Source organism: Bos mutus, chromosome 5, assembly GCF_027580195.1.
Source record: "Bos mutus isolate GX-2022 chromosome 5, NWIPB_WYAK_1.1, whole genome shotgun sequence".
NCBI lineage: Eukaryota > Metazoa > Chordata > Mammalia > Artiodactyla > Bovidae > Bos > Bos mutus.
Window position 1 is genome coordinate 109,111,676 of NC_091621.1, and position 24,267 is coordinate 109,135,942.

At 52.5% G+C, this 24,267-nt stretch overlaps 1 protein-coding gene across 1 annotated transcript in view; it reads right to left on the minus strand.

Annotated features, from left to right (window-relative positions):
* CACNA1I (calcium voltage-gated channel subunit alpha1 I) overlaps nucleotides 1-24,267 on the minus strand; it is a 113,058-nt gene that overhangs the window by 45,302 nt on the left and 43,489 nt on the right. The window contains 3 exon segments of the mRNA XM_070370085.1: nucleotides 967-1,059; nucleotides 2,426-2,741; nucleotides 9,358-9,517. Of these exon segments, the coding sequence (XP_070226186.1) occupies nucleotides 967-1,059; nucleotides 2,426-2,741; nucleotides 9,358-9,517 (569 nt within the window).

The window sequence follows — 24,267 nt, forward strand, 5'->3', positions numbered from 1 at the left end:
CAAAATACTGGTCTCCCCATGTCGCTCTCTCTCTCACTCTGGTTGAGTCTCCATCTGGAGCGCGGAACCCACCATGCTTACTAATTATGCCTGGGCTTCTAAGAACCGACCGGGGAGGCCTCAGTGTCTCCTCTCCTTCGGGAGAACGGAAGGACGCCTGCGGCCTACGTAAGTGGTGCAAACTTCTTGTCTTGAAGTTTTATTGGTCTCCCGCGTAAACCAAGCTACTCAGCCTCTTTTCTCCACTGAATTTTCCTACTGAGCTATCCTTATTCTATTACTCTTTATATCTTTAATTAATATCTAATTGAAGCTATTGTATCCTGATCCTCGCCTATGCCGTCTCTCCTTCGAATACCCTGGATCAGCCGGGGCTGGTCCCCGGCAGGGTTGGTCAGCAGAGGAGCCCTCTCTGGGGGTAGAGAGAGCCCCCCTTCACCTCCAAGTCTCCCCCACAAGGAAGAGATGCCCGAGAGGCGTGGGTCCCTCCAAGAATTCCAAGGAGCTCCAGGAGCCCACACCCAGGCTCAGTCTCCCCTCCAGACCCTGCCTGGGAAGCCACCCCAGCCTTCAGTTTCACAGCGTCTCATCTTCCCGCCCCAGGAAACAAGGGAGATGCTGGAGCTCTTGAGAAGCTTTATCTGGGGGCTGCATCCCTGCTATGGTCATAAAAGAATGTATTCCCAGAGACTGCAAGGCAGAGAAACTTGAGTGCTGGGTGGACTTCAATGCCCAGAAATGAGAAACGAAGGCAATCAGAAGTGATGGATGCCTCCAGCAGCCACCCCCAACGAGACCCTTCAATCACCCATGGCTTGGGTGCATTTAAAAACTGCCCCTCCTGCTCTCTCCCACTCAGCTCTGTGGGCTCGGAGGGTCTCCCTGGGGACTCCCAAAGACTCTCTGGTCCCCTGGCCTGTGGGTCCTGGAGCTTGCCTGGAGAGCACCAGCTCCCTTGACACTTACTATGATGAGCAGGATAAAATAGATGAAGTTGTAGAAGGAGTGAGCATCCATCACATAGTACATGATCTCCACCCAGCCTTCCAGAGTGATCACCTGCAGCCGGAACAGAGCAGGAGAGACAGGCTGAGTTGGCCGAGCCTCTGGAAAGGCAGGCAGCAAAACGAGTGCCCCAGACAGAGGTCCCCCAGCACCTGGGCACTACACGTGTTCTCTCTTATACTTCTCCCGAGGGCTCCACTGGGCAGGCATCCTCATCCCCAACATGCAGGTGAGGAACTGAGGTCCAGAGGGATCAGGACACTTGTCCAATGTCACATAGCCAGCAAGGAGTGGATAGTGGACTTTTAACCTGGTCCCTCTCGCTCCAGAGCTCCCTACCTTTCAGTCTTCCACAGCAAAGCAGAAGGACTGGAGGAAGCAGGTGGCCGGGAGTGGGTCTGGGTTGCAACTCCAGCTCACCCCCTGGGCCACTCACTCTTTGAGCCTCAGCTGCTTCTTCAGTGCATGGTATTAACAGAGCCCGCCCGGCAGGGCTGGGGGCGCAGCTCGGCTGAGCCAGGGACAGTGGCTGTGCTGAGCTTGGTGTGACTCTGTCCCCCATGCACTTCCCCAGAGAGGAAAAGCAGAGCAGTCTTGGGCAAGACGAACACTGGATCCTTCCCAGCACTGCGGTCTTGTTGGCTTCTGGGCAATTGCACAGAGCAATTCCCCTTCTTGGGGCCAGAAGGTCTCCAAACACAGATGCTGGGCTATGATCACATCACACCTTCGGCTCTGAATTCTATGATTCTGATGCTCCCCAGAGCAAAGCTCGCAGAGCAGCCCTCTCAGCGGCTTCTCAGCCACCACACTCTGCGCCTGCCCCATCCTTCCTTCCAACCACAGCAGAAAAGTAACCCTGACCGAGCACTCACCGCACGCTGGGCTCTGCTCACATCGTCTGGTTTATTCTTCTCAGCCACTCAAGGTTGGGGGGCAGGGGGAGGGAGCTGTTATAACCCCCATTTTTTTAATTAAAAAAAATTTTTTTGATGTGGACTATTTTTAAAGTCTTTATTGAACCTGTTGCAATATTACTTCCATTTTAGTTTTTTGGCTGCAAGGCATGTGGAATCTTAGCTCCCCGACCAGGGAATGAACCTGCATCCCCTGCATGGGAAGGTGAAAATCTTAACCACTGGACCGCCAGGGAAGTTCCAGCCCCATTTTTAGAGATAAGCAAATTGAGGCACAGAGACTTCAGGCGATACACCCGAGGGCCTACAGTCCTTTCTCCAAACCTCAGTTGCTCTGTCTGGAACATGGGCATGATAGTGCCTGTCGTGCCTGCAGGTCAGGCAGACTTCAGTGACACAGGTGGCAAGCGTCTAGCACAGAGTGCCGGGTGAAGCTGCTCCCCCAACCCCTGCCCACCCCCAGCCCCCAGCACAGGGGCCGGTGCCAAGCCCGAGGGCCTCACCTGGAAAATGACGATCCAGGCATAGCCGATGTTGTCAAAGTTGATGGCGCCCTTGTGGGGGTTGGCGCTGCCCGTGCGGCACACGTTGTAGTAGCGGTTCCAGTTGACGCAGAGCCCACTGGCGTTGAGGTCCTGGCGGCCCGCCCCGAAGTCGTAGACGTCGTCCTTGGACAGGCAGCACTCGCGGCCCTGCTCCTTGAGCGGAGGGATCTCGTGGCAGCCCATGATGCCGTTGTCCCCCGACAGGGAGCAGATGAAGGGCATCTCGTCGTCCTCCTCCGGCTGGTAGTAGGGGGGCAGAGCCACGTCCCCTTGTCTGCGCAGGTGACGGTGCAGAAAAGAGGAGAAGGGGAGGGGTCACCGCCACGCAGCATGGCAGGACTGGAACCACCAGCCGTCATCGCTTCAAGGCCTTCATACCCGCTGTTCCGCCGCCTGGGACGCCTTTCTCCACCTCTGGCATCGTCACAAAAACTCCCACCTCCTCACTGAGGGGCGTTCCAGGGTCCCCGCTCCTCAGGGAGCCTGAGGCCCTGCACAAACTCCATTATTGCTCTTGGGGAAAATGCACCCAACTTCCCTGCGATCCCGGAGCTCTTTCAGGGCGAGGACTGGGTCTCAGCACCCCTAGTGCCTGCACACTGTCTGCTCGGCACAGATCAGGTGCTCAATATACAAATGCTGAATTTTACCGGTTCAACGAATCAAGGTAAGATACCTTCCTGTCCCACCCTGTCCCATCTCTGTGACCTTGGGCTGGTCAATTCCCCTCTCTGGATCTCAATTTCTTCATCTGTAAAACAGAGATAGCGATCCCTGCCCTACCCATCCTATGGAGCTAATCTGTGACTCACGGCAATCCCAATGAAAATTCCAACATGCTTTTGTCTATGAAACCTGGCCAGATGGTTCTAGGATTTATATAAATGGGAGACTAGTCTAGACAATTTTTTAAAAGAATAAAGATGAGTGGAGTACAGCCCTACAAGAGGTCAAAATGTACACTGTGGTATTGCACAGGAACAGAAAGATTCGTGGAGCACCACAGAACACAGGCACAAACCCAGGCATAAGAGAGAACTTGGTGTATTACAGAGAAGCCTCTTCAGACCCATGGAGAACAGAAGGCCTAGGCAATCAATGGTGTTAAGACATCTGCTATCCATTTGGAAAACAATAAAGTTAGATCCCTACCTCACACCACATACAAAAATAAACCTATGGAAGACATGGTATTGAAAGGAAAAAAGAACATCTATTATCTCCTCAATTGTTTGTATTGATCGCACACTGAAAATAAATAACATTTTGGACATACTAGGTTAAGTAAAATATATCATAAAATTTTAAATAATAAAATCCTGGTGAATAAAAAAGCATAAGTGCAACAAAAGTAACCACAAAAACTTTACAAGAAAATATGAGGTATTTTTGTTAACTCAGGATAGGTAAGACCTTCTTATATACGACACATAAAATCCAAAATCTATAAGGAAAAAGGTTGACAGGATTGAGTGTATACAAAATTTCTGAGACAAATAATAGTATACAAACAACAAATTGCAATAAAGCAGAAGTAGGCAAACTTTTTCCATAAAGAGACAAATAGAAAGTTTTTTTTCTTTCTGAAAACCACATGGTCTCCGTCCCAACCATGCAACTCTGCCACTGTAACATGAAAACCCTCACAGAAAACAGATAAACAAGTGGGCATGGCTGTGTTCCAACAAAACTTTATTCACAAAAACAGGCCAGAGTTTGCCATCCCCTGTGATAAAGTATTTGAAACACATAAAACAAATACAATATAATCATCTAAAACATATTAAAATCTCTTATAACTCGATAAGAAAAAGAATCCACTAGGGAAATAAAGGACGAAAGAATGGAAAATTCACAGAAGAAATCAAAATGACCAACATACAGGAAGAGATGCTCACTTCACTAATAACAGGAATATGCAAACAAAAATTACAGTGAGATCACTTTACATCCATCCAAACAGCAAACATTTCAGGGTTGATAATATTGAGTGTGGGGGTGAGTGTAAACAGACACGCTCATACACTAGCAGTGGGAGTTTAAATTGACACAACCCTTCTAGAGGGCACTTTGGCAACATCCATCAACAATTAACATGTGGACATATGACCCAAATACATATGGTCCCCCAGTGGTAATAAAGGCACTCTGACAATTCAATGGAGAAAGGATGGACTTCTCCAGCAGCAGCGCTGGGACAACTGGTCATCCACATGAAAAATGAATCTTGACCCCAAACGCATGCCATACTAAAAATGACTTGAAATGGAATACACACCTAAATGTGAAAGACACAAACAAGAAAGCTTCTAAAAGAAAACACTGGAGGACAGTTCATAACCTTGGGTTAGAAAAAGATTTCTTACACTGCATACAAAAAATAATACTAGAAAAGTAATTGATAATCTGGTCCTCATTATAACTGGGGAGCTTCTGTTTATCAATCAAACGATACCATTAAGAAAGTGAAAACTGCAAAAAGACAAAAAGAAAATTAGAAAAGAAAAAATACAGAAGTACAAAAAAAACCTTTAAAAAGAAATTAAAATGGAAGAAGAAAAAACAAAATTAAGAAAAATTTTAAAGGGGGAGAAAAGAGTGAAAACATAAAATTCAAACTGGAATCAAATATATGATATATGTCATAAATACATATATATCCACTGAAGGACTCAAATCCAGAATATAAAGAACTGCTACAAATTTATAAGAAAAATAAAGGCAATTCAATTTTAAAATGGCAAAAACCACACAGGCACTTCACATGAAGATATACCAATGGCTGATAAACACACAGAGAAGTGCCTATCACCACTAGCCATCAGGAAAATTCAAATTAAGTTGCAAATTAAAACCACAATAAGGCGCCACTGCACTCTCACTAGAATGGTAAAAATTAAAGGACTGACAATTCCAAACATCGGCATAGAATGTGGGGCAACTGGAACTCATTAGACTTTGCTAGTGAACATTCAGTGCAACCATCCTGGAAAACGGCTTGACAAAATTTACAAGCCAGTAAACACAGGCACTCCCTTCACCTGGCATTTCTACTCCTGGGAATTTACCCAAAAGAAGGAACGGCCATATCCACCCAAGGACATGGGCAAGAATATTCATGAGGCACTGAACCAAAGAACCAGAAACCACCCACATCCACAGGAGAATGGAAAAACACAACACTTCGTGGTGTATTCAGTCAGTGGGAGCCTTGCAGCAATAAAAAAGGAGCTACTGATACATGCAGCAACTTGGATGAACCTCAGAGACACAGGACCATGAGCCAAAGATGCAGACACAGAAGGTAACCGCCTGTATGATTTCATCTAAAGAAACCTCAGAAACAGGCAAAGGGAGTCCATGGAGATAAGAGATCAGAATAGCGACTACGTTGGGGCGAGGGGGAGGGTGACGAGGAAGGGGCAGGATGGAGCCCTGTTGGGCACTGTGAATTTCTCAGGGTAGATTTACACCCGTGCTTAATCCAGGGAAAACCTCACTGAGCACCCCGCCCCCCACAGCACCTATTAGCTGTGCCTGGCGCTGAGTGTAATTTATACCTTAACCAAAAAAGGCAAATAAAAAACATGGACACAGAGGTTCAAGAGGGAGGGAGACATATGTATATCTATGGTTGACTTATATTGATATTTGGCAGAAACCAACACAATTCTGTAAAGTAATTATCTTTCAATTTAAAATTTTTAAAAAAATCTTTTTTTAATGGACACAGGGCATAGCTCATTTTATTATTTTTAAATATTTATTTACTTACTTATTTGGCTGCACTGGGCCTGAGGTGCAGCATGTGGGATCTTGGATCTTAGCTGTGGCATGTGGATCTTTTTAGTTGGGGTGTGTGCAATCTTGCAGCATGCGGAATCTAGTTCCCTGACCGGGGATCAAACCCCAGGCCCCCTGCATTGGGCATGTGGAGTCTTAGCCACTGGACCACCAGAGAATCCCCCATACCTCATTTTATTAAGCTTTGCTTTATTATCCTTCTTACAAAGTGAAAGTTTATGGCAACCCTGCCTCAAACAAGCCTACCAACACCACTGTTCCCACAGCATCTGCTCTTTTGGTGTCTCTGTGTCGTATTCTGGTAATTCTTGCACTATTTCAAGCTTTCATTATTATTATGTCTGTTATGGTGATCTTCGATCAATGATGTTTGTTGTTACCACTATGACTCACTGAAGGCTCAGCAGAGATGGCTAGCATTTTTTGGCAATAAAATATTTTCAGTTGGGGCATGTTCTTTTTTATATACTCTTGCACAATTAACAGACTCCAGACGACTTGCCTGGTGGTTCACACTCCCAATGCAGGGGGCCTGGGTTCAATCCCTGGTTAGGGAAGTCGGTCCCTCATGCTGCAACTAAGAATTTGCGTGCCAAAACTAAAGATTTCACACGCCGCAACAAAGATTGAAGATTCCAAATACTGCAGCTAAAACCTGGTGCAGCCACATAAATAAAAAGAAATATTAAAAAAAAAACAAACCACAGGATGGTGTAAACATAACTTAACATGCATTGGGAAACCAAAAAAATCGCATGACTCACTTTATTTCCGTGGTCTGGAACCGAACCCACAGTATCTCAGAGGTGTGCCTTACACTTCGACTAGCAATTATGAGTCTAGTTATTGATCACACAAGGGCATACAAAGATGGCAAGCATACACGATGCTCCCTGCAGGCTTCCACGTAAAACCAAAAACCTGGTAACCGCACAAAGTCCATAGACAGAGGCTGGCTCACTGAACTGTGGTTCATTTGTAGAATAAGAAACACTGATGTAAGACACACTCAGGACACATTGCCAAAGCAATTCCCATTTTTAAAACTTGTCTGGGGTGTAAACAGTCGTGCGTGTGCATTAATGGCTAGACAGAATCTGCCAGAAGAGAGCAGATGCTTTGCAAAGGACACGAGACGGAGCCCTGCCACTTCCTAGGTGGGTGACATCGCCTTTGCTCATCAAGAACCCTCCGTCTGGCCATCTGGGGTCTCCCTGGGGGCCTATGTGCCTGGGGCAGGCTTTGTGCACACTCACTGGGGGGTGGTCACGGGAGGCTTTGGAGGTCCTGGAGCAAGGTTCTCCTCTCTCAGCCTCAGTTTCCGGGTCTCCGCATGGGGTCAAAAGTCAAGCACCACCGTCACCACCCGTGTCACACAGGAGCGTGTCATCCTTGCTAACCAAGGCGATGAACTGGACTAGAGATGCCCAACAACCCAGAAGATAAACTCACAAGCGAGACAGGTTCAGACAGAGACAGTGCCAAGAAAATCAAGCGGGATAATGTCTGAGGGAAAGGGGTGGTGAGGGAAGGCCTCCAGGAGGAGGTGACACTGGGGTTGAGCTGGGTGAATGAGAGGGGGCCACCTCAGGATGAACTAGGAAAAGATCCATGGGAGGCAGAGGGGCCTGGATGTGACCTGAACCCCCAAAGCTGAGAGCTCACACCTGCCCATCTCCATCTGTGCAGGCCAGACCAGGAGAAGCAGGGCCTGCCCCTTACAAGTGACTGACACTGTGTGCTCCCCTCCCCCAAACAGGGCCCTGACCCACAAGGGTGCCCTGGCCCTGATCTGCCCCTGCAGCGCTGCAGAGGGAGCCCTGCAGAGGGAGCCAGTTCTTTCCCCAGGCTTCCCCCTGGCTCTCCAGCGTAGCTCCATCCCCACAACCAGCAGTCAGGCGGACAGGGAGGCCCAGCCCCTGCCTGTGCAGTGCCCCCACGTCCCTGCACCCTTCGATCCCCAAGGGCTGGAACTCCACCTTCTGCTGCATCCTCCCCCGAGCTGCGCAAATGCCGCCGCTTCGGTGAGCGTGTCAAGTCACAGGATGAATGAAAATGCTTTCCTACCTCTGTCCCTGGGGCCTGCACACAGCAGGAGTGCACTAACGCATATTAGTGAAACGAAATGAAAGCTTAGTCATGTCCAACTACATATGGCCATGTATGTGTACTCAAAGGTGCTGCTCACCCCTCCTCGCTGAGATGCTACAGAGGTCCAATTTCTCCGACGACTCAACCCAACTTCTCCAAGAGCCACAGCTCAATTTCTGTTTACGTAGCTTTGGACAAGCCTCTCTCTAGGGAGCTGTCCACCCCCGCTGCTTTTAGACACACGTGGGCCAAGTGCAAGCTGACCTTTCCCTGATGACTCAGAGTCACCGATTGGAATGTCTGTGCTGTAATTAGGCAGCCAGGCTTCATGTCTGCTTTTGAGGTTTTCTGTCTTGCTTTTCCTTGCTGTCGTCACTTCTGCTTGGGTCTTCCCCTCCTACCCAACCTCCTTCTGGTTCGATGCTTCCACTCTTTTGGTCCCAACTACCAAGTAAGCTGCTTCCTGCTTCCCTGGTGGCTCAGAATCTGTCTGTAATGTAGGAGACCCAGGTTCCATCTCTGGGTTGGGAAGATCCCCTGGAGAAGGGAATGGCAACCTGCTCCAGTATTCTTGCCTGAGAAATCCCATAGACAGAGGAGCCTGGCAGACTACAGACCATAGGGTTGCAAAGAGTCGGATATGACTGAGTGACTAACACTTTCACTTTCACCCAGTAAGTTAAAACTATGTGTTAAGTAAGAGTCAGTAGGAGCTGAATTAGCATCTAAAGGCCTATCTTGGACTGGGACTTTGTCATAACAGTTTGGAGGGCTCAGAGGCCTTTTGCTCTCATTTTGGTGTCCAACCATTCATGGGAGACCTACCACCAACTCACCTGGGCACATCTCTTAATCTCTCTGCTCCACCGGGAGTAAGGATGGGGACCAGGTGCTCAATGGGGAGACCTTCCTAGCTTGGAAACATTCTGCATGAACAATGCCCCAGGTAAAGCCAGCCAGGAGTCCCAGGGCAGGGGATGGGGGGCTGCACTCACATAGTGAAGTTCTCCTCCAGGAAGCAGCGGTTGCGAAGCAGGCCGGCCCAGAGCTGCACGCCGATGATGCCAAAGATGAAGAAGACAAAGAAGCAGAGCAGGAGGACATTCCCCAGCATGGGCAGTGTGTCCAGGAGCAGGTTCACCAGGATCCGCATACCTGGGCGAGGGAAGGGTGGAGGGATTGGCAGACAGGGGCAGAGGGCCCGGAGAGGAGAGGGAGAGAGCAGGGTTAGAGGAACAGAGAGGGGGTGGTGAGAGGAGAGGTGGGACACGTGGGCAGGGGCTCCTTACTGCCCTCAACCTGCTCAGTGGCCACCAGACCCCTTCTCCCAGAAGCCATGCAAATGGCTCTGCGTCCCGCTATATTTCCACTAGATCATGGGTGAATAAGCAGATATTTACGGAGCGCTTTTAATGTGCCAAATGCTTTTCGGGGTAATGCACAAATACGAGCTCTTCAGTCTCCATGACAACTCTATGAGGGTGGTAATATTATCCCTATTTTATAGAAAAGGCAACTGGAGGTTCATAGAGCTGAAGCTACTTGCCCAAGTTCGCATAGATAGGAAGCAGCAGGGTCTGGATTTAAACCAGGTGTCCTGACACCAAGTTAGCACTCTTTCCATAGCCCCCAAGTACCCAGAGGTCTGAGACTGAGGTTATCTCATCTCCCTAACCCACCCAGGATGGGCACTGGTACCCTAATAAATGTGTCCTGAGTGTCCTTTATCTCTGGAACAGTCAGTGCCCTGACCGTGCCAGGACACATCTGTACCAACCAAAACCATCCTGCTAACCCACCCCACTGCATGATGAAATCAGGAAGAGTTCTCAGAACCACCTAGAGAAGAACCTTGGCCAGCCAAGGTACCCAGACCTGTCCTGATGCCAGAGGAAGAGGACTTTTCCTTTCCTTAGAAATAGCTACAATGAACAAGCCAAGCCAGAGGCAACAAGAGGAGAAAACGGGGAAATGAGAGAGGAGATAGACGTCCCCAGGGAGGGTGATGGGGTGCCCTGTTTGGGGCTTCAGGCAGGCATGGAGAGGGGAACAGAACATGTCAGTCACTTCCTGAGGAGGTCTGACATCCCAGAACTCTGCAGGTAGGGAAAGCCTGTGGAAAGCACATAGCCCATGATGAAGAGAGAACAGGGTTCAAATCCTCACGCTGCTGGCCTCTGGGACCTGTGGGACCTTGAACCAGTCCCTTCCCCTCTTGGAGGATAAGACCCCTCAGCAGAGGGGCCCAAGAAGACAGCAACCACGCTACAAAGATCCCCCAGCTCAGGGCCCACACCCAAGTCTCAGCAAACACTGGGGCTCCCACCCCACAGAGGAAGTGGGGAACAGGCTCAGCTTTGGCACCACTTCACACACTTGCCGCTCTTCATGTCTGTCTCCCCTACCCTTCCCTTCTGCCCTGCCTGCCTGGGCTGGCCCATCTGCACCCTCCAAGCCCTCTCTCCCCATGGGCTCAGCCCCCAGCTGCGAAAAGCACCTGCTCTCTCAAGTCTGGGTGATGTCATCCACTGCCATGGCTTTGGTAATGGTCTGCATGTCACCCACTCCCTCCTGACTCCTCAAGAAGATCCAGCCACCCCAGTCACTGGAGAACCCACGGGAATGCATGTCCCAGACAGGTGGGCCACCTCTGTGGCTTTGCCCAGCCCCTCTTTCCCAGTCCTCTGAACACAGCATCACTCTTCCATTCCAGTTCCCTGGTTTGCGTGCGCTGACATGGAGATCACATGACCCAGGCTTGGCCAATCAGCATAGTCTGTTTCCCTAGCTCCGTGATTGGTCCAGGATGAGTATGTGACTCTACCTAGGACCAATGAGAGTTGGCAATGAGACTTCTGATGGAATTACAGGAAAAGAGACGCTCTCTTACTGCAGGGATTAAAGTTGGGAGGAGTGAAGCCTGGAGTTGCTGGGGCCATCTTGCTTCCCAGGGATAGTGCCTGTCTGGGGTTGAAGCCAGCCCAGGGAAAGCAGAGCCCAGGACAGAGAGGGGATAATTTCTGGTAACAGCCACTCTAGAACACAAATGGGGACATGTCATCACTATGTGTACAAACAGATGACATTCTCTTCAGCAACCAGGGTTTGTGGACCCCTGGCAGGTGGGGGGGGAGGTCACTGGAAGGACTACAAGAGGTCATTGAACCTTATGAAATTGCTATAAAATATGCAAGTATGATGCCATGAATTTTTCTGGGAAGAAGGTCCACATAAGTGTCTGTGGCTCCAAAGAGCGTCAAGAGCTAATGGGTCACCCTTGAGTGTACACCACCCAAGATCCTGTGATTCCTGTGTACCCTCTCTAGCCTCATCTTCCTCTCTCCCTCCCTCTGTCCCCAGGCACACCCTAGGTCTCAGGTGGCACTAGTGGTAAAGAACCCATCTACCCATGCAGTAGACGTAAGAGACGCGGGTTCGATCCCTGGGTCGGGAAGATCCCCTGGAGGACGACTCGGCAATCTACTCCAGTGTTCTTGCCTGGAGAATCCCATGGACAGAGGAGCCTGGCAGCCTGCAGTCCATAGGGTCACACAGAGTCGGATACAACTGAATTGACTTAGCAAGCACACATGCACAAAGATACCATGGGATTTCACACCTCCATGCTTTTTTTATTCATGCTGTTCCCTCTTTCTAGAACGCTCTTCCACCTCTCTTGTGCCTGGCAAACCTTTATTTAGCCACCATAGCTCAGTTAAGGATCTGCCTTCTCTCTGTGAAGTCTCTCTGTGACTTCCCATACCCCTTCTAAACCCATCTCTCGCTCATCTGTTCTGGGCCACTGTAGCACCTCTGACCCAGCGTAGGCTGTCATGTACAGCTGTGCAGGCTGCATACTGCACAACCTTGGAGGCACCATTTACATCAACATCTAATCTTCTAACCCTAATATATAATTATCCATTTACTCTCCTGTTTTTTCCACTGGGCTATACGCTCCTGGGGACAGGGTCTGTCTGAGTCACCTCAGTACTCCCAGAACCCAGCAGGTCCTGGCCCAGAGCAGAGTCTCAGCCATTTACATTCAACATTTATTGAATGACTGCTTGCGAATGAACAATGTGCAAAGTCATGGGGAGGGGTGGAATACTGGAGAGGGGAGGATGAAAGGATGGTGACAAGAAGACCGGCTCTGTCCAGATTTTTATTTATTCCAGGGGCAATGGCTGAGGTAGTTATTAACGAGGATAATTATTTGGGATTTGCATCACGAGCTCTGTATGGAGCAATTTCCAATCAATAATTAATGCTCACCCCCATCCTCCCACCCCACAAAACTAGGTCAGCCTCCTCTTGGGAAAGACAGTGGGGCTCCCTTGCAGGCTCCTGCTCTCCAATTGAGAGCAAGCCAGGGTGAGTGAGGGCTCAGTACCCCGCTCCCTCCACATCCACCCCCACAACACGGGGTGTGCAGAAAGAGGGAAGTGAGAAATCAGAGCAATCAGTTTGCAATCCATCCAAACATCAAGTCAGTCAGTCGCGGGCCTTTCTGGTGCCCCATCATTCATTCATTCATCAAACACTTACAAGAACTGTTGCATACCAGGCACAGTGCTGGGCTCGTGGGAAATCCCAAATCCCATTTTTCACCCCTTGCAGAGTTTGCAGTCTGCCAGCAGAGGGACAGGGGACCCCAGTGTTGGGGAAAGGGACAAGGCCTGCGGAGTAAGGGAGCTCTAGGCACATCGCTGGAGGCACTGACTCGAGCTGGGCCCTGCAGGATGACAGGAGCCATGGCAAAGGCACAGAGGAGTGACCAGTCAGAGAGGGCATCCGGGGGTCTCTGCTAGGTGGCTACTTGGGAGATTTCTAAGCAGGCTGAGCCCTTGACCAGCTCTGGGCTTTAAAGCCGATGTAACAATCTTGGAGGACAGGACAGAGGCAGGAGGCAAGCATGAAGGGCCAGGCAGCAGCCCTGAGAAGCGGTGGGCTCAGAGAGGCCTGCAGGAGGCCGCTCTGCACCATCCCAGCCTGGCTGCTCCCGCCTACTCCCCCCGGGCCCAGCTGTTGTTGCTCAATTAATTACATTTCCCAGCTCTCCAGGACACTGAAATTCTGAAAGGCTCCTGAGAACCTGCCTGGCCGCTGGCTTCCCTTAATGGCAGCCCGATCTCTCCTCCCCTCCTCCCTCCCCTCTGCTGAGCTGAACCCCAGCTCACTTCACAGCCCCCCTGGGGCCCAGGGAGTCCCAGGGCCACAGAGCCAGGGCATAATTAGCTAATTAGGGACTCAGAGCAAGTTCATCGCTTCCGTGCCAGGGAACAGGGGCCACGGGATTAGGGAGCCAGGGAGGACCTCACGAGAACCCAGCTAATCCTCCTTTCAATGCCCACAGTCAAGTAATTAGCTCAAGCAAGTCGGAGGGTTCTGCCATGCCCTTGATTCCCCTGGTAACCGCTACAGGAGAGAGAGAGAAAGTGAAACAAAGAGAGAATTGTAGACAGAGAATAGAGGCGGAGAGAAAGAGGCAGAGACTGCTCTTAAGACCCATCACCATCTACCTCAGACTACCTTTTCTGCTTATCTTCCACACCTCTCTTCAGCCAAGGCCTCCTCCTCCAGGCAGCCTTCTCTGATTCTCACCCCCAGATACTTAGAAGGCTTTCTGCCTCTCACTCCCTTATGGCTCTCCCTTTTCCTCTCCCGGGGTGAGATTACCTGGTTTTGGTCTCTGTGACTCTTGAGCCTTGGATGGAGACCAGGTGGGCCTTGATGAGGGCAGGCTGCAGGTGACCCATGAGTGTAGCTTGGGGCCCTACTCCCCTAGTTAAGATGGAAGAGGACCCCAGAGTCCTCAGAACATCCATGTAGCCCTTTCTCTGATGAGCAGACAGAGCACCAACTCAGGACAGGACATCTGGGGGCCAGTTCTGGCTGGGCAGCCTTGAGGCAGAGCTGGCCCTCTCTGGGCCCCAGAGGCCTCAACTACAAAAGAAGACAGTGGTTCCTGTCCAGCCTCAGGAAGACCCCAAGGCCAGAACACCTCAGCGGGGGGTGCCCCCAAAGTCAAAGCCTCCCATTCCAGTGGGGAAAGTATAAATCCTTATCCCACCCCCCAATCGCAGGACCCCCAACCATCAGGCTCCAGTCTGCCACCCCAGCCTCACCCCGCTCTGTCCTCCAGGCCACGCCTGAACCTGCTGCTCCACCAGACTGCAGACACGCCCAGCACGCCCACTCCCCACCTGTGCACACATCCTGCCCCCCACTGACCCCCCACCCACTCTCTGCCAGGGGAGTTCCTTTATTACTGCGCTGCTGAGAGCAATGCCAAGTTGACTTGCCAAGGCAGGATAGGGTCCATGCCGGAGCCAGACTGACCCACTTCCAATCCCTGGGAAGCTCAGGTTCTGGGTCACTGCCGGGCCCTCGCACATGCTCAGAAGGCCATCTCTCCTCCGTTTTCAGACCTCTGCTGTGTGGTCACCTCTCCTGGATCCCAGGCCTGGGCTCGTGTCCCTGCAATGAGCTGTCACAGCCCCGTCCGCCCTCCATCACACCACTTATTACACTGCCACCCTTCATCACAGCTCTGCCCTCCTCTCTCCCCAGAAACCACGAGTGCAAAGCCCACCTGGGGTGCTCTGCATCCCCCAATCCAGCCTGGGGCCCAGTACAGGGTAACCCCTCCAAGGGGGGCAGCCTGAACGAATGTAGGAGTGATGCTCTGGGTGGATGGATCTGTTCTACAAATGTTGCTGCTGCTGCTAAGTCGCTTCAATCGTGTCCGACTCTGTGCGACCCCAGAGACAGCAGCCCACAAGGCTCCCCTGTCCCTGGGATTCTCTGGGCAAGAACACTGGAGTGGGTTGCCATTTCCTTCTCCAATGCATGAAAGTGAAAAGTCAAAGTGTAGTCACTCAGTCGTGTCCGACTCTTCGAGACCCCATGGACTGCAGCCTACCAGGCTCCTCCGCCCATGGGATTTTCCAGGCAAGAGTACTGGAGTGGGGTGCCATTGCCTTCTCCAACTACAAATGTTGAGCAAGGGCCAACTACATGCCAGGCACTGTTTTAAGCTCTAGGGATATATCAGTTTAAAAACACACACACACACAAACAGATCAAACCCTTGCCCTTATGAGGCACACATTCCAGGTTAAGGGTAGGAAGAGGCAGGGGCTTCCCCGGTGACTCATCGGTAAAGCATCTGCCTACAATGCAGAAAATGTGGATTTGATTCTGGGGCCAGAAAGATCCCCTAGAGAAGAAAATGGCAACCCACTCCAGTATTCTCGCCTGGGAAATCCCACGGATAGAGACGCCTGGCGGGCTACAGTCCATGGGGCCGCAAAAGAACTCGACACGACTGAGCGTCTAAACAGCAAGCGAGATACAAAGAAAGAGCAAACATGATAAATAAGTACATTTCTTCCTTTGTTGGGTGGTAAGTGCTATAAAAACAAAAAGTAAGTTGCAGGAGGACCAGGCTGGGGCTAGGGGCCCAGTTGGTATAAAGCGGGGGCTGGGAAAGGCCACCCTGCCAAGACGCACAGAGCAGCTGTGTGCCCACTTTGGGGAGAGCTCTCCAGGAGAGGGGAGAGCCGGGCAAAGGTGGGAGGGCAACAGGGCTGCCTGCAGGAGAGCGTGTGACTCCAGCTTTGACTGGCACTGAGAGTCACGGGTAGAAGACAGACATGGTCTCCCAGCTGCTGGAGAGAAAACAACTGTGTGGGCTGGGGCGGAAGAGGGAGGCCATTACGGAACCCAGCCTGTAGGATGGTCTACAAATGCCCCTGAGTGACCCCGGAACCCGCACACGCATCTGGAAAGGGGGCTGGGCCTGTGGGCTGCATGGCCAGGAGCCTGACAGTGGCCACGTGGTCACTGCCTCCCGAGGGCACCCCCTGCCTTCCCCTGGGACTGAAATGGGGATCCCTCAAGGGGGTGCCTGGGGACTTCCCCGGTGGCTCGGATGGTAAAGCGTCTGCCTGCAATGCGGAACACAAGTGGTTTGATACCTGGGTCAGGAAGATCCCCTGGAGAAGGAAATGGCAACCCACTACAATATTCTTGCCTGGGAAATTCCATGGATGGAGGAGCCTGGTGAACCACAGTCCATGGGGTCACAAAGAGTTGGACACGACTGAGCGACTTCACTTTCTTTCTTTGTTTCAAGGGGGTGTCCAGGAGAGACTCAGGCTCCTGCCCAGTGCCCTCCCTGTTGAGGTTGCCCAGGCCAGATGCTGGGACTGGGCACTCTCCAGGGTGGGGACCGGGCCTTCGGTCTACCTGCTCCACTTCAGGCCACCTGGCCTGGCCCAGCCCTCGCGCACCTGCCATCCTGATAACACACATCTGGCTGGGTTCAGATGACGTGGCAGTGGAGAGGGGCGTCAAGGCGGGGTTCTAGAGGCATTCCAAAGGTTGAGTCAGGGGTAGGATGTGGGTGTGAGTGGAATAGAGGAGCTGGGGCATCTCCAAGGTTGGGGGCCTGAGTCCAGAGGCACACAGCAGCCCTCAGCGGAGATGGGGGTCTGCGAGGATATGTGGAATTGGGGGTGCCTGGTGTATACCTGTGTGAAATCAGATCTCAGGGTCTGGGGTTCAGAGGGAGAAGTATGGCCTGGAGCATCACGTGGGTGGCACCAGGGTAGAAACAGTTTGTAGTGGCATTTTATTTTTTAATTTTTTGGCCGCACTGTGAGGCATGCAGGATGTTAGTTCCCAGACCAGGAATCGACCCTGCGCCCCCTGCGTAGGAAACGTGGAGTCTTAACCATTGGACCACCAGGGGAGTCCCTCTAGGTGGCATTTTAAATGCCAGGAGCTGAGGGAGACGATGACAGGTGGGCAAACTGATGGAGCTGCTCAACCTTTTCACCCCTTTCTCGCCAGCGAGCCCCTGGACCAGGCCCTCTGCCCTAAGGAAAGATGGGCATCAGCCAGACAAGGGCCCCTGGTCGCAGCGGGGCGCCTAGGAGGCGAAGGGGGTGCACTTCTTGACAGGCCTCTCCCCTGGAGGTCTGGGGTGCTCTCTGCAGACAGGAGCTGTCAGCCCAGATTAGCGCAGCCGCTCTGCCAGGGCAGCTCAAGTAGAAAGAGCCGAGCTCATGCCAGCCTCTGCCAGGGGCTCAGCCCGTAGCCAGGAGGACGGGAGTAGGCCCGGGGCAAGGGGCCGTGAGGCAGTGGCTGGCCCTGGGGCTCCCCTCTCTCCCTGGTCTTCCCAGGTCAGCAGAGGCTGAGAGAGGCCGTGTGCTGCTCCTGCCACAGCCAGCGCCAACTAATCAGAGGCACAGTGGGTGCCCGGGAGGCCGGGCCAGGCAGCATACGGTCCGGCGGCCGAGGACACAGCTGCTGGCCCCAGCCCTGAGGGGTGGGGCCTGTGGACTGAAGGGGGGCCTCAGTGCCCACTCCTGAGACGAGAAGCAGTGCCCACACAAGGGGTCTGCGGCATCGTGCCCTCCACCCCAGGGGAGGCCTTGGCTCCTCCCCGGGCAGTCAGCACTCACCCTGGAGGGGGGGGTGCCCGGCCCTGTCCTGCTGAAGGTCCCCAACCCCACCATGGCCCCGGATGTCCTCTCGCTCACTCTTCCAGAGTCTCTTGCCCGCTCCTCTCTGAAGCCTCCTCAAAGTACGGTGTCGGGAGCCCCTCGCCTCGGCCCGGCTGCCTCCGTTAGGGCACCTGGCCCCAGGCCCACAGCCGCCCAGCTTGAGCATCTGTCTACAGAGTCGGGGCAGCATCAGAGCCTTCTCCATGACCCCCACGTCTGCCCCAAGGCCTGGCTCCGTGGCCCCACAGGGGCTGCTACTCCGGATGAACGGATGAAGGCGTCAACACACACGCAGTGGCTCTCTCCCTTGATCTGGTGTCCAGGAATCACGCCCTCCTGATGTGTAAAGCGGAATTTGACCCACCGCAGAGGCAGAGTAGGGAGGAGAGGGCTGCCCTCACCCCAGCCCCACCCCAAGCATCTCTCCTCTCGAAGTCCTGGCTGCTCTTTCCTGTTCCTGAGTCAGGCTCTCATCAGATGGTCTGTCCAGATGCTCTCCGGCCCACCCCCATCTCTTCTGAAAGGCAGCAGCCCTGGGGAAATCGGGCCCCTGCTCACTGTCTTCTCTTTTCTCTCCCCACCTCCCTCCTTCCCTCCCTTCCTTCTCGGGTGGCTGCCAGACCTTTCTTCCACGGGGCATCTGGGGAGCTGTGTGGGTGCCAAGGACAGACAGTCTGAAGTTCAAGGTCCTGCTTGGGATCAGAGCCCCCTTCAGCTGTGCCCCAAGCCCCACTGAACACATGTACAGATTGAAAATGCTGAGGTTCTCATGCAAGCCTTGTTTCCAGATACCCCAGCCCCTCTGCCAATAGATCTGGAGTATGACATTTGGAGTATGAGAAGTCACTCAAGCTTCCCCGGGGACTCAGTGGTAAAGAATCCACCTGTCAGTGCAGGAGATGTGGGTTCAGTCCCTGGCTCTGGAAGACCCCCTGGAGAAGGAAACGGCCACCCACTCCAGGATTCTTGCCTAGAAAATCCCATGGACAGGGGAGCTTAGTGGGCTACAGTCCATGGGGTGGCAAAAGAGTCAGACACAACTTAGCAACTAAAGGACAACATGAGACCCAAGATCAACGTACAGTATTGGCACCTTCACTGGGCACCTTCTAGGAGCAGGTGTCATGAAGATGCTTTGCCACTCCGAAGCCTAGCAAGCAAGTGCTGGGACCCATCTTATGGACCGAGAAACCAAGGTCTGAGAGGTGGCCAAGATCCCAGGCACAAACCCTGGTCTAACTGCTCTGGATGCTGTAGCCCCGACACTGGGACCCTCCCTCCAAGGGGGCGGGGATGGAGCAGCTCTCCAGGCGCCTGCTCTGCATCTGGCACTGCAGACTATCCCACGTTGAGGTGCCGTGTGTCATCCCCCTTGTGAGGACAGGGGTCCAAAACAAGAGAGGTTTCTTTTCCCAGGTCCTGCAGCTAACCAACACAGGCCCACGCTCTGAACACTGGCAGGGCAACTCAGACACCATGCTCCGCACTAACCACTCTACCTTTCTCCTTCCTGCCCTGACTCACCCCCTCAGGCTGCAAAGGGCCCAGCACCACGAGAACTCTTCACCCTGACAGTGAAAGGCGTTCAGAGGTCTGGAGCACACCAAACTTGGGGGTAAAGAAGGGGCCACTACTTCAGCCCATGGGGCCTTTCTGCTTTGACCTTGAACGTGGGCAGGTGTCTTTCCTGATGCCCCTATGCAGACGGAGTGGGTGGCTAAGATGCCTACCCAGTAAAAGGAAAGGAAGGAGGTTGTGAAAGGGAGCATAAAGCGCTGGCCAGCTGTGTGGCCTTGGGCAGGTTACTCAACCTCTCTCTGCCTCAGTTTTCCCATCTGTAAAGTGGGCATCACAATGGTACCAACATCCTAGGACTGTTATGATACAGTTGTGTAAAGCATATGATAAATTTTAGCCACTTATCATTATTAGTAAATCCCTAGAAGATGTGGAACGCTCACCTCACGCCTCCCCGTGACGGGCAGTGCTCTGCACCTACACACTAAAATGTGCACACAACCCCACATGTGCACATACAGATACACACAGTCCCAGGAGAGCTCCTCTCCTCCACCCTGGCATGTGCAATTCCACTCCGTCTGCCAGGACCACCGTTCCTGTTCTTCCTGTTCTTCCCAGTTCTCTGTGTTGCTGGTGAGCATTTTCCACAGGCAACCTCTGTGAAGAGGTCCTGATGCCCTCACCCTCCAACCCCAATGCTCCCAAGCACCTTCTTCATTAGAGTAGCACCTGTTGACCACTTACTGCATACAAGGCTCCAGGCCAAGCTCTCTATACACATGGGAGCATTTTGTCCTTAAAAAACCATATAGTAACTGGTATCACTAATGCCATCTTATCACTGGAGAAACAGAGGCCCAGGGTCCCACAACAGGTGGGTGGAAGGACCAGAACTGGGGCCTGTCAGTAGAGAGCTAATCTCCAGTCCTGAGCCTGCAGCTGGGGCCCGACAGGGGCCTTCCCCACAGCACTGTCAGCTCTGCCCCCCTGTCCCTGGGCCCTGCCCAGCCCAGCCAGAGCCCAGAGGCCCCTGCACAGAGGTGGGTCCTTGCTGACCCAGGGGTTGTCAGCCAGATAGGGCTCCAGGAGGTGGACAGCTGCCCCGAGCTCCCTAGGCCTCCCTCCCAACCCCATCCACAGCCTGGGTCAGGGCGTACAGGGGCACAGGTGGGCCAGCAGTTCATACTCAGCCGACAACAGACTGGTTCCAAATAGGAAAAGGAGTTCGTCAAGGCTGTATACTGTCACCCTGCTTATCTAACTTATATGCAGAGTACATCATGAGAAACGCTGGACTGGAAGAAACACAAGCTGGAATCAAGATTGCCGGGAGAAATATCAATAACCTCAGATATGCAGATGACACCACCCTTATGGCAGAAAGTGAAGAGGAACTCAAAAGCCTCTTGATGAAAGTGAAAGTGGAGAGTGAAAAAGTTGGCTTAAAGCTCAACATTCAGAAAACGAAGATCATGGCATCCGGTCCCATCACTTCATGGGAAATAGATGGGGAAACAGTGGAAACAGTGTCAGACTTTATTTTTCTGGGCTCCAAAATCACTGCAGATGGTGATTGCAGCCGTGAAATTAAAAGACACTTACTCCTTGGAAGGAAAGTTATGACCAACCTAGATGGCATATTCAAAAGCAGAGACATTACTTTGCCAACAAAGGTCCATCTAGTCAAGGCTTATGGTTTTTCCAGTGGTCATGTATGGATGTGAGAGTTGGACTGTGAAGAAGGCTGAGCGCCGAAGAATTGATGCTTTTGAACTGTGGTGTTGGAGAAGACTCTTGAGAGTCCCTTGGACTGCAAGGAGATCCAACCAGTCCATTCTGAAGGAGATCAGCCCTGGGATTTCTTTGGAAGGAATGATGCTAAAGCTGAAACTCCAGTACTTTGGCCACCTCATTTGAAGAGTTGACTCATTGGAAAAGACTCTGATGCTGGGAGGGATTGGGGGCAAGAGGAGAAAGGGGACGACAGAGGATGAGATGGCTGGATGGCATCACTGACTCGATGGACGTGAGTCTGAGTGAACTCTGGGAGTTGGTGATGGACAGGGAGGCCCGGCGTGCTGTAGTCCATGGGGTTGCAAAGTCAGACACGACTGAGTCAGCTGATTGAGGGGTGTGTAGGGTGGGTGAAACCTGGAGTCAGCTGGTGCCAGGAGGGAGCACTTTCAGAGATAAACCAGCCCCATCTTGCCAAGGCCCCAAAAGGGATAATGACTTATGAAAAGTCACACAGCAAGGACTTATAAAAAGTCAGAACCTAGCCTCCTGACTGGCAGTCTAGTGCTTCTTCCTTCCCTCCCCAACTGGCTCCTCTATGCCCTCCTGCCCTTTATCCACCGATGGTTGAGTGGCCAGCACACACCTACAGGGGTGGGGGGAGGGACACATTTTCTGATGTTCTGTAAAGAGCACGACCCCCAGGTGCCCCACCCATCCTGGACAAAGCCTCTCCTCCTCCTTTGTGCAAATAGGAAAACAGGCCCAGAGACTCCCAAGGGCTTCCCAGGTCACACAGCAGACTCTCAGCAGAGCTCAGAAGCAGAACTTACATTCCCTGACAACCCAACTGAGTCTTCCTGGTTGCTTGTGTTTTTAAACTTCAGGCAGCCACCTCCCTCTCCACAGCTTTGCAATTAATAACCCATAATTTGACTTCACCCTCCCAATCCTCTAGCCTGCCATCTAGTGGCCAAATTGAAAGCTACAGGCTATTGTTGAACGAGTCCCAGGGCAGAAGCAGCAATAAAGATAAATGGGGGACTTCCCTGGCAGTGGATAACACTCCATGCTTCCAATGCAGGGGATGCGTGTTCAACTCCTGGTTGGGACTAAGGGAACTAAATCCCCCATGCCATGTGGCACGGCCTAAAAAAGATAAATGGGAGTACTTGGAATGTTCAGGGAAACAGCTAGGAAAAAAGAAGGCAACCAACCAAACCTCTCAAACAGACACTTCTAAGTGACCCCGCACCCCTACAGGCCACTCATTCCCAGTGACTCTGGGCAGAGCACGTGGCACCTGGGAAGGAAGTGGCAAGGTCTGGATTAGTGCACGCGCTCCAACAGTTTGAGGCTCCTGTTAAGTTGCTCGTGAAGATGGATTTATCTTAAGGTCCCTTTCAGGGAGGGAGGTGAGGCACATGAGCTATATTTTGGATCCCGGAGGGCTCATGCTCTCAATAACTCTCCCCCAGGCCAGGTTCTGAGAAAGCAAGAGATTCATTTGTCAGCTGAGAGGCAGAAACAGCTCAGAGTGGGAACAGAACTGCCCACCTCAGGCAGCCCTGGGCCTCCTGGCAAAGCCTATTAGCAGGAAAGAAGCCCCTGAGGAAAGACCCGGACTCCTCTCTGGGCCCTGGGGGCCACCCAGCCTCCGAAATCAGAACCTCCATGAGCGTGGGGCCCAGCCCGGCCCTTCTCTAGACAACTAGACGGACTGGCATGGGGGGCCTGCCAGTGACCCCTGACAGCCAGGAGCCGCAAATGAGTTCCTCACACGGGCAGTGAGGGCGGGTGAGGAGAGGCATGTGGGCCACAACCCTACATGTGCACACCCCCATGTACACACCCCCACATGTGCACACCCCCATGTACACGTTCCCACATGTGCACACCCCCATGTACAAACCCCCACATGTGCACACCCCCATGTACACGTTCCCACATGTGCACACCCCCATGTACACACCCCCACATGTGCACACCCCATGTACACACCCCCACATGTGCACACCTCCATGTACACATTCCCACATGTGCACACTCCCATGTACACACCCCCATATGTGCACACCCCCATGTACACACTCCCACATGTGCACACCCCCATTTACATGTTCCCACATGTGCACATCCACATGTACACATTCCCACATGTGCACATCCACATGTACACACCCCCACATGTGCACACACCATGTACACACCCCACATGTGCACACCCCATGTACACGTTCCACATGTGCACACCCACATGTACACATTCCCACATGTGCACACCCCATGTACACACCCCCACATGTGCACACCTCCATGTACACATTCCCACATGTGCACACTCCCATGTACACACCCCCATATGTGCACACCCCCATGTACACACTCCCACATGTGCACACCCCCATTTACATGTTCCCACATGTGCACATCCACATGTACACATTCCACATGTGCACATCCACATGTACACACCCCCACATGTGCACACCCCCATGTACACACCCCCACATGTGCACACCCCCATGTACACGTTCCCACATGTGCACACCCACATGTACACATTCCCACATGTGCACACCCCCATGTACACACCCCCACATGTGCAGACCCCCATGTACACGTTCCCACATGTGCACACCCACATGTACACATTCCCACATGTGCACATCCACATGTACACACCCCCACATGTGCACACCCCCATGTACACACCCCCACATGTGCACACCCCCATGTACACGTTCCCACATGTGCACACCCACATGTACACATTCCCACATGTGCACACCCCCATGTACACACCCCCACATGTGCAGACCCCCATGTACACGTTCCCACATGTGCACACCCCCATGTACACACCCCCACATGTGCACACCCCCATGTACACGTTCCCACATGTGCACACCTCCATGTACACACCCCCACATGTGCACACCCCCATGTACACGTTCCCACATGTGCACACCCCCATGTACACACCCCCACATGTGAAGACCCCCATGTACACGTTCCCACATATGCACACCCCCATGTACACGTTCCCACATGTGCACACCCCCATGTACACGTTCCCACATGTGCACACCCCCACGTACACACCCCGACATGTGCACACCCACATGTACACGT